Here is a 14426-nt window from a genome sequence, read left to right on the forward strand (position 1 = left end):
CTTAGACATAAAAATGTGATAGAACTAGTCGACGTTATATTTAATGATGAGAAGCAGAAGATGTACCTTGTAATGGAGTTTTGTGTTGGAGTGCTACAGGTGAGACATTTTGTTTATAAAGTTTCAACAAACTATTTTTGTTAATGACAGCCCTTGAAATTTAAAAGAATCAAGGTTTGTCTATTATTAATATAAGTATATGGTTTTCATGTTTATTTTAATCAGGGTTATTAGAGAAAATTTGTACAATATAACATTACTGTAGTCATTTATTTTACTAATTTTACAATACTAATAAAATGTTCATAAAGTTCATCATATGAATGAATTATGCTGACAGGGTGTGCGGCTGCAACAAGAATCTATATAACTATGTATTGTAGTTTAAGTTATTGTCTGTATGGTGTGTTATATACAACATAGATACCTACTTATTAAAAAATATATTCTAACAACATGAAACTAACCTTTATAACCTTGGATTTTATAGTTTTGTTTACAAGCTGGTAGAGGCGGTACATATGTATGATAAACCATGAAGTAGAAAATAAAACCACATATTTGTGATAAAGCACATGACATCATACAGGTTTATTAATGTGATAAAATATACAACATATTGTAGAAGTAAACAAACCCATTGGCAGGTATAATTATGTGTGTATTTACATATATTATTGCAAGTGAATAATAAAATCTAGGCTATGCCTAGAGGTATAGATTGTTTATTATTTCGTCTCTTCATTTATGTTAATAAACCACAGCCTTGTTTAAAAGGAATACACTCACTCCCATCATTTTACTGGTGGCAAGTCTCATATGTGAGAGTCCCCCTGGGTAGGTACCACTGCAATGTCTATTTCTGCCACCAAGCAGCAGTGTGTTGTCACTGTTGTGTTCCAGTTTGAAGGACATTGTAGCCAGTGTAACTACTGGATATAATAAGACTTAACATCTCATGTCTCAGAATGGTGAGCACAGTGGAATACCAAACAATACTTGGTAATTCAAGGTGTTAGATGGTATTTCTTCTGTTTATGGGTGGTTGTATTGCTTACCATCAAGCAAACCGCAGCTTGTCTCGTCATTCAAAGTATAAAAACTCACACTTTTTCTCTGAAGTGGTAGGTAAAGGCACAACATGTCCAGCCATTTTCTGTTGTGTGTATTCTGTCCCATGATTTCATAGGGATGAGCCCATTAACATATCAGGCACACATTCCAGACTCCGCCGATACTGAGTTGAAAATACGATATCACTTTCCCAACTTGCTGATCAAATCTAGGACCTCAGCATTGCAGTTATACACAGAGGCAATTAAAAATGTGTTAACTACACTGCATTCATTAGCGTTATGCAAAGTATTTGATTAACAAACTGATCAGCTAACTTAACTGTAGTGATGCTAACGTGATAAATTGTCATACAATGACTTAGTGAATCATTTTGCTCATGATAGGGGTTTTAGTCTCATTTTTAGTGACTCATAATTATTCTCAGTAGCCTCAATTTACATCTAATATTTTAATAGTGTAATGGCTTTTGAGATTTAAAGAATTTTGTGAATCAAAATCATAGTTTTGCAAGTGGTCAGTACTATGTAATATCAATCTTTCTATCTACCACCAACCAGTATTTCGGTAGGGGTTGTTGTGTTCTCGATTAAAGGATATTGTGATTATTGACATGGCCTCCTAATTTATTTGTTGACCTTCTGCTACAGAAATATCTAAGTCGATATGCGATTAAGCTATTCTCTTTTCATAGATTCCACAATGCACTGATTGAATATAGTGTAAAAATACTTTTTTTGTCTTTCATAATATTATTATTTATTAAGTTGCAGATGTCTAACCTGCCTGCATCTGCAACCGTAAGCATGGCTTTGGTCAAATAGCAATAAAATAAATGAAACTGCAAATTACAGCTTTATATACAGAATTGCTACAGTAATCTTTACTACTATACAGACCTCAAGTGCCATCATATCTTAAAATTTTTACTTCTTAATATTTTCTATTGTTATAGGTAGATATATTTTTACTTTAAATTGTATCAAGATCATGATTTTATACTCTGTTTAATAAGAAAAACATCAAAACCTGATAACTTTCTAAAGTGTAGTTATGCATGGGTCAATATTATAAATATTTTAATATGTCAATAAATTAATATACAATTTCTGGTTAGCAGAAAGTAGGATCTTGATTTGAACAAGTGTATATATTATGAATAAATGTCCATTATATCAGATAAATTATATTCATTTATAGAATATTTGATTAACCGCATCTGAGAGACTTGACCCATTAAAATGATCGTTAACATAGTAACACATTTATAATTGTGGTTAGTACCGCTTTAGTATCTACGTCTTTATTAATGACTGGCGGGCGCCGCGACCCGTACCGTCCTCGCATGGCAATTCTTTTTATATATTATTCAGTGAATTATTACGTAATTTTATTGCAAGAAATAGCAAGCAGCATTTATGTCAGCCCATCAAAACCATACTCATTTAAATGTTTTAGCTTTAGTTTTTAGCGACTACAATTTTTGGGGTTCTGTCAAGTTTTCTCATTGTTCAATTGACTAGAATGAATAGTTACTACGTGAACATCAATCAAATATCAATAAAAAAGGATGACGGAATATTTTTTATAAATATTCAATCATATGTAGAAAGAAAAATTAATATAAATAGACCGTCACAGAATCGGGACTTGTACTTGAACACTTACTTTATTCAATTGTTTCGATTAATTGTAATGATTGCACTATAGTACTAGCACATCACTCATGTGACTTGAGTATATCATTATTGTTTATCAGAATGAACGCATTAACATTATATTGACCGTGGCCTGTTTTACGATTTTTATTAAAATATTTTTCATCCTTATATCTGCATTGTACGCTTTCATATTTTCCTGGCTAGCTCTATATATTATAGCTCTATTCATTGAAAGGTTTTACACACACACTCGCAAAAAATCCCGCCATATCCCTTCCTTGGAGACACGAGTTTCAGGATTATTATTACTTTGCGACGAGGCTGTACCCAAGAATATTTAACAATAGGATGTACAAATCGTTCCTATATCTATACTTCTATACTATTATATAAAGCTGAAGAGTTTGTTTGTTTGTTTGTTTGAACGCGCTAATCTCAGGAACTACCGGTCCAAACCGAAAAATTCTTTTTGCGTTGGATAGCCCTTTGTTCGTGGAGTGCTATAGGCTATATATCATCACGCTATACCCAATAGGAGCGGAGCAGTAATGGCTCATCTCAGGAAATACCGGTCCAAACTGAAAAATTCTTTTTGCGTTGGATAGCCCTTTGTTCGTGGAGTGCTATAGGCTATATATCATCACGCTATACCCAATAGGAGCGAGCAGTAATGGCTCATCTCAGGAAATACCGGTCCAAACTGAAAAATTCTTTTTGCGTTGGATAGCCCTTTGTTCGTGGAGTGCTATAGGCTATATATCATCACGCTATACCCAATAGGAGCGGAGCAGTAATGGCTAATCTCAGGAACTACCGATTCAACCGGAAAAATTCTTTTTGCGTTGGATAGCTCTTTGTTCGTGGAGTGCTATAGGCTATATATCATCACGCTATACCCAATAAGAGCGGAGCAGTAATGGCTAATCTCAGGAACTACCGGTCCAAACTGAAAAATTCTTTTTGCGTTGGATAGCCCTTTGTTTGTGGAGTGCTCAAAGTCATATATCATCACGCTATGACCAATAGGAGCGGAGCAGTAATGGCTAATCTCAGGAACTACCGGTTTCAACTGAAAAATTCGTTTTGAGTTGGATAGCCCTTTATTTGTGGGCCGCTATAAGCTATATATCATCACGCTATGACCAATAGGAGCGGAGCAGTAATGGCTAATCTCTGAACTACCGGTTTGAACTGAAAAAATCTTTTTGTGTTGGATAGCCCTTTGTTCCTGGAGTGCTATAGGTCATATATCATCACGCTATGACCAATAGGAGCGGAGCAGTAATGAAACATGTTGCAAAAACGGGGAAAATTATTAGTTTTGAGAGCTTCCGTTGCCTGCGCTGCGTAAACGGTTAAAGTTATGCAGCAATGATGTATGACGGGATTGTTCCACTTAAAAGTTCTAAAAATATATTATAAAACAAAGTCCCCGCTGCATCTGTCTGTCTGAACGTGTTAAACTCAAAAACTATCCAACGTATTAAGATGAAATTTGGTATGGAGACAGTTTGTTTGGGAAGAACATAGGCTCCCGGGAAACTTCTACTTTTATAACGGAAACCTTTAGCCTGAAAAACTTTATAACGCGGGCGGAGCCGCGGGCAAAAGCTATTTTCTAATATAGGATTAGTCTACGAAAAATAAAACTGTACCTATATTTGTTGATATGCTTGTCAGCGGCAACATGTATAATGCAGGCAATCTATACAATGCCTAGATAATTTATAGAATACTGGGGCGTATAGAAAATGTATAAAATATTATGAAAATTTATTGTCCATTTACATATTTTATTTAAGCAAAGTATACAATATCCAGGTATTGTATAGAATACCTGCTGGTAATGTATGAAGTTAATAGATAATGGTCTGTATTTATAAATGTTATAAAAGTACATTCTTACCTATGAAATGGCGGACAAATTAAACATATTATTATGGTTTCTTGTTTACGTGAATGTTAGACATTAAAATTAAACTATTTGTCGGAGTATATCGCGGTTACGGGGGATCGTGATCATGAAGGCTACAAAGTCTTCGAAACGTCGGGACAAAACTAAAATTAAAACCGCGATAAAATCCGAAAAATAGTTTATTTAATTGTAATATTATTACGGTGTTTTTATTCGGCTTTAGTGTAGGTTTTTGACAAGTTATGTCATAATATAAATCCTCATGTTGGTTAGGTTAGATTGAAACTGTACATGAAATGTCAGAAATTAATAATTCAAGCATAAACTTTTTACTCATATTACCCGCTGCGTATTTGGTATAGAATGCCTAGGCAAAATGTGAAATATTTCAAACATTGTCAGGAGGCCTTAGGTATTCTGTACACTGCGTCGCCATTGTATAGATTCATAGAATGTCGTATTAAAAAGATTGCCGGTAACAAACATGTATACATTTCGTACACGAAATGGGATTTTCAAGTCTAAAAATTTAAAAGACATATTTGTTTAACACAATCTTTAGCCTGTTTTTTGTTTCAGGATATGTTAGAATCGAGTCCTGGTAAAAAGTTTCCGCAGCGACAAGCCCACGATTACTTCACACAGCTTCTGGACGGCTTGGAGTACTTACACGGGCAGGGCGTGGTGCATAAGGATATCAAGCCGGGAAACTTACTACTCACGTTGGACCAAACGCTTAAGATAACCGACTTCGGTGTTGCTGAGGTGAGTTTGTTATGTATGTATTTATACAAAATGTCATAATGCCTCAATACTTACTTATCATAACGTTAAAGTACACAATCAATGGAGAACAAGGTTGCCTTCCTAATTGATAAGTGCTAATTAGAAGGCGCCCTAAGTGTGACTGACAATTTTTTTAACACGTCTATGAATGCCAAATAATAATTAGATTACGTGATTTGAAAATAAAAGCCGATTTTATATAAAATCTTAGAAGTAGCTGTTACATTTGGATATGCAATTTTTTCCGGACTAACGCATTTGTACCTACTAATAAATATTAAACATTAGGAACTAAAGGCAAACTCTACACAATGTCACCGAGATTTAATCAAATTACCTATAAACAGGATGATCACGCTTAGTAAATCACAGCGATTCCTCCATCGGATTATAGAAGGGCTACTCGTTATGAGAGATCACAGTAATGATTATACAACGTAAAGTGGATTTACCTGTACTTTTGTATACGTGTAACAATAGTGCATTATGCATCCTCTATTTACGTCCTAACATCGAACGCGCCGACGCCGTGCGGAGGAAATCTCGTTTCAACCTTGTGGACAATTTTCTCTTATTTCTCCTAGTTCTGTAGCGACCTCGACCATAGTCCATAATTTCTAGCTTCGCCCTTGACCTAGTTGCATTGTAATTATTTCAATTCGAGAGTTGTAGTCACTCCAAAATATTGTCCCGAAACATCGTAAAGCCATCTGAATCGTAATGTTTATGAAAACAAACACGAATAACTCGTGTTGCATAAATGTTATACCGTATTCTAGGCTGAAGACAAGGTCGAACCATTTGTAAAAATCGATAATGAGACCTAGTTACCTAGTTCCAGTGGCATTTGTGAAAGCTAAATATTTCTTAATTCATTTCTACTGCTCATATCACTTCTTATGTAAAGTGTGCGATGCACGTCTGTCTGTCACTTGCAGTTGCAAAAGGACCATATTAAACGATTCCTACTAGCTTATTTTTGAAAACTTGATACATACTCGACTATTAAATTAGTAACCAAAAACCAAAACTTCAACTAAAATTAAGTGCGTGTTGCGCTAACATGTGATGAAATTGTGGTAATAGCTCGTACTAGAGTACGACTAGTAGTCAATCATGCTAAAGATCGCAATAGATAGGATAGAGCTTGAGTTTAGCCACTTGCACCACTGTGCGTTATGAGGACTTATTATTGAAGCTTAGTTGAAAACACAAGCAGGCCGATTAGTATGTTCCAGTGAAAGTTGTGTTAAAACGCGAAAAAGTAGTTACCTGATGTATTTTTACCTCTTGTATACAAGCGTTCAATACAGTGTTTAATATATTCGACTTTCTATCACTTAGGAGCAACCAAAATAAGTTTTAAAATTACTTATCATGTTTCTAAAGACCTGGCTTGGAAAATGAAACTTTATTTTTTTTTTAATTAGGGAGTCATGGCCATTATATTTAGTAACTACTCCATCCATCAATCATCAAAGTTCGTAAACCTCATGACGAAGCAAACCAACCTGACTACAAACTAAAGCCCCGCCTGTTAGGCGCAAGTAGTGAAATCTAAATTGTTTATCAATATACGTATTGTAACACCCCGCCTTCATGTGGGGGTGCGCCCTGCGCCCTGCAGTTTGTAGGTCAAACCGTGTCATATCATTACATTATAGATGAACCTTGCAATACAAGGAATACTTTATTAAATATTTTAGAACATTTTATAGTCACACAGCCACATTTCCATCCCCAAATATTCACAAGTATCGACAGATAATATTATTTCCTGGAGATCAGGTTTTTAATAATCAAATTGTTTAACCCTTGCTTTTGATGTACAGGTCTTCTAATCGCTTTCACACTTATAGTTGCTTATTATCCATAACATAAGTTGAATCTTTAGCAATATCCAAATATTGCTCCATATATTTGTTCCTTAATTATATACAATGTATGTAGCTTTAATTTAGTGTTTTTCCGCTTTACTGATGGGAATACAGGATTATTATATATATTATTATGTGAATTTGTCAAAGTCCAAGGAGAGCAAAAAGAGATTATTAATATCAATATGCTATGCAAAGGTCTTTATAGCTCTAGATATGTTTTTATTATTGATTAAGTATTTAAATATTTAACCTGCTTCGACTTTGTAAGATTCTGAATATTAAAAAAAGATCTACAAAGCTTTTACAAATAGGGCGTATTATATACAATGTCAGTGCAAGTATTTATTCATATGCAATTTTTTTTAGGAAATTGATGTTATTTATGTAATTTTCCATTAGCATATGATTTTCAATTATTATAACTTCAATCAAAGTCTTTACGTAATTCAACCTTATTTTTGGGTTATATTGCAGAATAATTTAGGTTCGAGGGTCGCAAATACTAACGTAGTCTGCCAGTCCAACCTGCCAAGGTTAATGCGGGGGAATATTGTCCAACCGCCCTCCCGTTACGTCAATGAAAAATGGCCTTGTAGCGACTGTATACGACACACGTATATTTACTGGAAAAAATATTAAAAAAGTCCCTTATATGGTTTAATCTATGTTTAATATTCTGGCCTTGGAAACTTTGGTATTTGATAAAAGAAATATTGACTGGAATGACTTGCTCGATTGACAGTTTTTACGTTTTTTTTTTATTTGGTGAGCCTCTAAGCTACTAAAGGTGACTAAAGTTCTTTGAATTGTTTTACGCTCTGACAACGCATGAATGTACATTGTACGCGTATGTCTACATACTAAGCGGGAGTTCAGTTTAATAATGTGACGCAATATGTTGTTTTCAGGCGTTAGATATGTTTTCTCCCGAGGACACGTGCTATACAGGGCAAGGCTCTCCGGCCTTCCAACCGCCAGAAATAGCCAACGGAGCTGAGCAGTTCTCCGGAATCAAAGTAGATATTTGGAGCAGTGGGGTCACTTTGTAAGTATCTATTATTTATTTGTAGATATTGTACAAATATGCGGTCGTATAAGCGAGAATGCGAATAAAATCGAAACTAGATTAAATTATGATATTCATGTTTCATGTATGATCATGCATTCGCCGTCTTTATGTAAAAAAAAAAAACTGCTAATTAACGTACGTTGACTATAATATTATAAAATTCTATCAACGTAATCGGAATCCTAGGAATTATTCATGAATGGTTGGAGATAAAGAATAAGGTATTTCCTGAATAATGTACCGTTTACAATATTCCCAGTATTCATTGACAGAAACTAACGATTTTATATTTAACAATGGCGAGTTATTCTGGGTATACATCAGATATCAAAATACCTGGGCTGCCGCCACACTCGAGCTTCTACCACACATGGCCTCGATCACATTATAATTTGAAAAATTGCCAGTTCTCTATATACCATTCTTCAATAAAGTTATTTGAGTGTCTACATTTCATATTGTGTAACTGTTAAGCTTATTCTACACACTACAATACACATCACGTTTTTAAAATATTTAAGTGTAAATGCAGCGAATATTTATAATAAATTTGTTACATAATTAAAATCATTTTGCAATAACTTTTCTTTACAAAATCATGATAGTTATACAAGAAAACTGACTCTCTGTTAAGAATTAGATATGACAAAAATAAGGGCACTTAATATGAATAGTAAATGCGTAATTTGTAGATCGAAGGAATTAGAAATCAAACATCAATTGTGTTCTATTTCTATTACAAGTTTACATAAACAGTGAGTCATGTAAATGCACCAATTTGAATGCATGAGTGATATTCAACAAAATTAACATTTTGGTAAGAATTAGCCCAAATCCACAAAGTTTTATATTTAGTAATAAAATCGTATGTTACCAGCCAATTATAAAATATGGGCTCTATTAAATTCTCGCGTAGAACAATAATATTCCTAATAGGTATCTAAACCATAGCTAATAACACATAACCTATAAAATGGGCGTAGAAGGTTAAAACACCAATACGTAGGTCGTAAGGGTATTAACTTTTGACGTCTTAATCAATACGGGTTTCAATGAAACCCAAAAATGTACGACATTCGGCGCCTTGTTACGAATAATAATGGCATCTCGTTGTTCTAAGTTTATAGATATTAATAAAAACACATTTTAATGCCCGTAAAAACGTGCTTTTATTTTTCCATATTTCTTTTTCTATTTTAAGTTTCAACTATATTTCATGTTTTGAGACTTGACTTTAACCTATTTTAAATTCAAATACCAAACACATGATTTATACCATCAGGAATAACAGTTTGGTTCACGTCAATAAAAAATCATGACGTATGTTGAGCGTTGCATGTGGTGTTTAGATGTTTGATGTAAATCGATATTTTTAAAGTTGACGCAATTTTGGTCCTGATATGGGCCAATGTGCTTCAAATGTGGCAAAAACGACATGACTTCGTGTGGTTTTATTGGGATTGGTTGAGAAACTAACACGTGTCTGAAGCATTGGTCTCTCGAGTCGCGAGACTTTCCAAGGCGGCTGATGTGGCCGAGTTGGTCCTGACTGATGGAGGCGGTGGTGTGTTTCTGCGTGCAGATACAACATGACGACGGGGCGGTACCCGTTCGAGGGCGACAACGTGTACCGGCTGCTGGAGGCGATCGGCCGCGGCTGGCCGGCGCCGCCGCCCGCGTGGGTGGGCGCGTCGCTGGGCGCGCTGCTCACGGCCATGCTGGCGCGCGACCCCGCGCTGCGCCCCGGCGTGCACGACATCCGCAGGCACGCGTGAGTACCCACTACCCACTACCCACGCGCACACATACACTACAATCATACAGTTTACAACCCGAACATTTAATATTATAGGAAAAAAAAATACCTCGAAAACGCGACAAATAGTCAGCAGAACGTTAAACAAATACCTAATTTTATTTTATTTGTTCATAACAAACAATTGATTCAAAATATTATAATAACTGCAGATTAGCACTCTTCACACGCCTACGAAATTCTTAGGATACATTTTTAATTTATTTATGCCATCGTATTAGGTCCATAATATTCTCATTTTGATAACGCTTAAAACCCATAAGCAAATCTGCAATTAAGACGACATGGAAGTGTCTTTATTCTCCTGAGGCACAGGCTTCCCCTAATAAATGTAAGAAAGAGCTGATGACTTAATAAACGAAATATCACTAAAAGGGACTGTCCGTGGTGCAGGTCAGGCAAACAAACAAAACAAGACACGGACTACTCACCCGTATTATTTATCTATATTGCAGAATTATGAACATCATGTGCGAAATGTTGTATCGATTAGATTCAAACATTAATCGCAAAATAATAACATGATTGAAGATGGTTAATTTTATTGCGGGTAATAATGATATTTAAAAAAATAAATGAAATAATGATTACACGAATGAATTGGTTTGTTGTTTTACCGCAATGTACTAGTGACGTCATCGCTCATGAGCATAAAGAGCACCGACGCTTGATGTCAATAATGACATAATCAACAGGATATCATAGTTATACTGCGGTTTGACCTCGAGCGCATGCCCTTATAATTGCTACGTTGAATTGCTGTGCTTCGTATGAGTACCACTAGAAGTTCTTTTAATGTCTTGAATGTTCTTTAATTAATCATAAGACTTGTAGACATTACGTAACGATGGTGCTTTAATAAATAAATATATATAAAAAAATACTAAGGTAACTTATTGCAACATTTATTTCCGATTGAATAACAAGTATCGGACGCTGAGACAAATTAAAGGGTGAGGTACTGGTAGGTCGGTAAGTCGTATGATTCGTCGATAGACAAAGGATAAGATTGACTAACGTCTCATTGATCGTTACTACTTGACATGTTTACAAATGGCTTATTTTGTTTGGTTTATTCTGGGGATTGGATCCAGGATTGAAATTGGGATCGATCATCAAAAACAGTCGTAAGGCAATGAAATTGAATATTAATACAATTTTTCTATCGCCAGTTAATGAAAAACAGTCTCTTGTAGAAGGAACCAGTAAAACTACAACTCCTAGCAAATTGTATAAAATGCCCTAATGTAATTTATTTACAGCGAATAGATGAAGTTCACTTCATCTGGAATTCAAAGCACGTGTATACTTCCTTATTAATTAAATGGACTTTAGTATTATTTTTGTTTACTTGTTTTGAATTAATTAATAAAATCGTTTGAACAAATTATAATGATAAGGAAATCGAAATTACCTGTTTAGTGTGTCGTTTTAGTTTAACAAAAGTAATAACAACAAACGCTTTGATGGTTTTATTATGGTTTTTATTGATCACTCTCATTAATTAATGGAATTATACCAAGTGTGGAATTAAAAAAAAAAGAAAAGAATTTCAGACTTGTCCGGGAAAGTCTGTGCGAGTGCAGGAAAAAGTTGGTGTGCAGTGTGCATTTGATGTACGGCTGTCGCCCCTTTTGACGCTATATCTGTAGTAGTTACATAGTATACAAACCGGTTATAACGAATGCATGACAAAACCCTGGTACATACAACTATAATAAAAGAGTATCGTTTATATCGACTGTCCCTTCAATGTTGAATGTGACTGCAGTGTGTTGTTGTGTGGTGTAGTTGGGTGCAGTCGCGGCCGCCGCTGGAGCCGGGCGAGCGGCTCGTGAGTCCGCGCTCGCGGCGGTCGGACGAGCTGCACAACTCCACCGTCATACCCTACCTCGTCGAGCGGCACTACCCCTCCTCCGAGGAGTACTTCACCGAGAGGGACTTGAGGCATGGTGAGTGTTACACAATTTGCAAACGTTCTCTTGGCCACTGTCGCTATCAAAACTGCTAAAATTAGGGAACTGCAGTTTTGATTCTTACGACCGATTTCAATACGATCCCAATCGTTATATTTGGAACGATCGCTGAAAATTTATCAATCAAAATTATGTTATGTTATAGATAACTCATTCTGATTAGTTTATATTTTGTATAAGCCGAGGTTATGGAAAATCGGAGGTTATAGATTATATGAAATCGGCCGCTGTTTTACAATCTTTCTGACACACAAGCATATTATTTTGCACTTGTTGGAAAACCCTATAAAATTTCTGTATCCTTTTGTCATCATTAATGTGACGTCTCCACATATCTATTCTAACAATGTACACATTAATATAAGGCATTAACCACTATTATTTGCAAAAAAAATAAATAAAACTGTGTATCTTAAAGTTTAAAATCGTCTTTGCGCATGGTAACCACAATTTTCTTCCAAAATGAGCAGTTTCCTTTTCTATTAATAATAAGTTATTTGTACAACATTGTGTAACAATTGATTATCGCTCTTCTGCCATAATGTTCACCAACGTGTATTTGTGTTTGTAACACCTCTATACACGCGAGCCTGAAGAGTAAAGTAACATTCTAACAAGCAGAGTAAACACAATGTTAACGTTCCAGAAACGGAGGACGAGCGCGTTGTCGGCGCGTGCGCGCACGCATATGCTCGTTGAGTTAGGTTCGTCGCATGGCGAGTGTACATACCTACATTACATTAACTCTCAACTTTATCACTAATCCTGTTTGTTTATAAATTAGAATCAGTTTTATATATAGTAATGACTGCATTGTTAATAATAATGCTTTTTGCCTAACATTCCCACAGGATAACGATTATTCCTTTTATAATTTAACTCTACCAGGCATATGAAGCATAATTTATATGAATAACCCTTTTGTATTTAATTAATTTAGAGTTAAATATAGAGTTGTAGCACAGGGTGTAGAGCGCGCGGTTGGTTGCAGAGCTGTGCTCGGGCGGGTCGCGCACGCTGTCGACGGCGGAGCTGTCGGAGGGCGAGTCGTCGCACAAGCGGCGCTGGCACTCGTCGTGCGGCCGCCTGCCGTCGTGCCGCCTCACGTGATGCTCGCCCGCGCGACACATGTTCAGCTTATAACGTTGGCTGTACGCCCACTTCTATTCCCTCTCCGTCTTCAAAATTACTCTGTGGTCGACTTTTAAGGTTGTTCCGTTCTGCCCGCTCTACAAACGCGGTCATATATTTTCCTGACGACTCGAACTCAGACGTCGCGTATTTCTCAATAGTTGCATGTATGTTGTAACGTGTCGCAAATGTCACAGGTGGCGAAGAGTTCCCTATTTTTGTAAACTTTTTTCACGCTCTCCGCTGTTGTCGAAGTGTTTGCGTGTTTGAAATGAAAATGATAGCTTCCAGCGCGTGTTAGCGTTTGTTTCCGTGAAGTAACTTCACTTCGTGTCACCACGTGTTTTACAAATAATACATATTTTAAAGTTTATTCGTGAGCTAATGACACGTTGACAATTCATGTAACAAGCCGTGAACATAGAAAATAGATGAACTAGTTTCTGAACGTAAGATGTCTCTTCACTTCGACCCGAACACCACGCCGCCTTTAATTAAATTTGTTACGGATTGTTTACTTCTGCTAAATGTAGCTTGTTATTTTTCGATAATTATACACAAAACGTCTCGGTCACTACATGTTCAATCTTGCCTCGTCGTAAGCTGCAAGGTTTCACGGTAGATACGTTTCGTAGATATTCTAAAGACACGTAAAATGTTTTGTTAGCATACTTCACCACGTCGTTAGCATACTTTGCTTTAAACGAATTTTGGCTATGGTATACTTAATGTTGCTATTTAAGTGTGGTATCGAATATTATATTTTGGTGTATGATTGCGATAGTTAGGGTATGTACCATAAACAAAACACAGTTCAGCCAACAGTATTGTCTTGTTGAGTACATCGCAAAATAAGGTTCAAATCTCTTTTAAACCCCAACACGGGTGGAAAATTGTTTGTTTACATTTGGTTGGTTGAACTGTATGTTGTGCATCCGCAATTCATTGATCTTTCTTACAATATCTTTGTAAAGTAGTACCTGTCTAAATTACATTTCTCTTACGCTTAGTAATATGTAATATGTAGATCTCAAATTTTGGTGGCAATAAAAATACATACAAGAAAATATTTTTATATAAAATTTCATTATTCTATCAAAGGAAAGTATGTCTTCATA

General features: G+C 35.7%; 1 protein-coding gene across 1 annotated transcript; it reads left to right on the forward strand.

The window, feature by feature from the left end:
• Positions 1-9: 9 nt before the first annotated feature.
• LOC119191242 (serine/threonine-protein kinase STK11-like) lies at positions 10-14160 on the forward strand. The gene is made up of 6 exons (XM_037445151.1): positions 10-99; positions 5230-5415; positions 8225-8361; positions 9968-10156; positions 11993-12153; positions 13169-14160. Exons 1-6 carry the CDS (start codon positions 61-63, stop codon positions 13285-13287), a joined length of 831 nt encoding a protein of 276 aa, XP_037301048.1. The 5' UTR covers positions 10-60; the 3' UTR covers positions 13288-14160.
• Positions 14161-14426: the final 266 nt, after the last annotated feature.

This window comes from Manduca sexta, unplaced genomic scaffold (assembly GCF_014839805.1).
Source record: "Manduca sexta isolate Smith_Timp_Sample1 unplaced genomic scaffold, JHU_Msex_v1.0 HiC_scaffold_1248, whole genome shotgun sequence".
Lineage (NCBI taxonomy): Eukaryota > Metazoa > Arthropoda > Insecta > Lepidoptera > Sphingidae > Manduca > Manduca sexta.

Bases quoted from the DNA above. Each gene is read 5' to 3' on its own strand.
- LOC119191242 (XM_037445151.1), top strand. From the start codon at position 61: ATGTACCTTGTAATGGAGTTTTGTGTTGGAGTGCTACAG. The intron at 8,362-9,967 runs GTAAGTATCTAT...TTCTGCGTGCAG, and splicing joins TGGAGCAGTGGGGTCACTTT to ATACAACATGACGACGGGGC. The intron at 12,154-13,168 runs GTGAGTGTTACA...GGTTGGTTGCAG, and splicing joins CGAGAGGGACTTGAGGCATG to AGCTGTGCTCGGGCGGGTCG.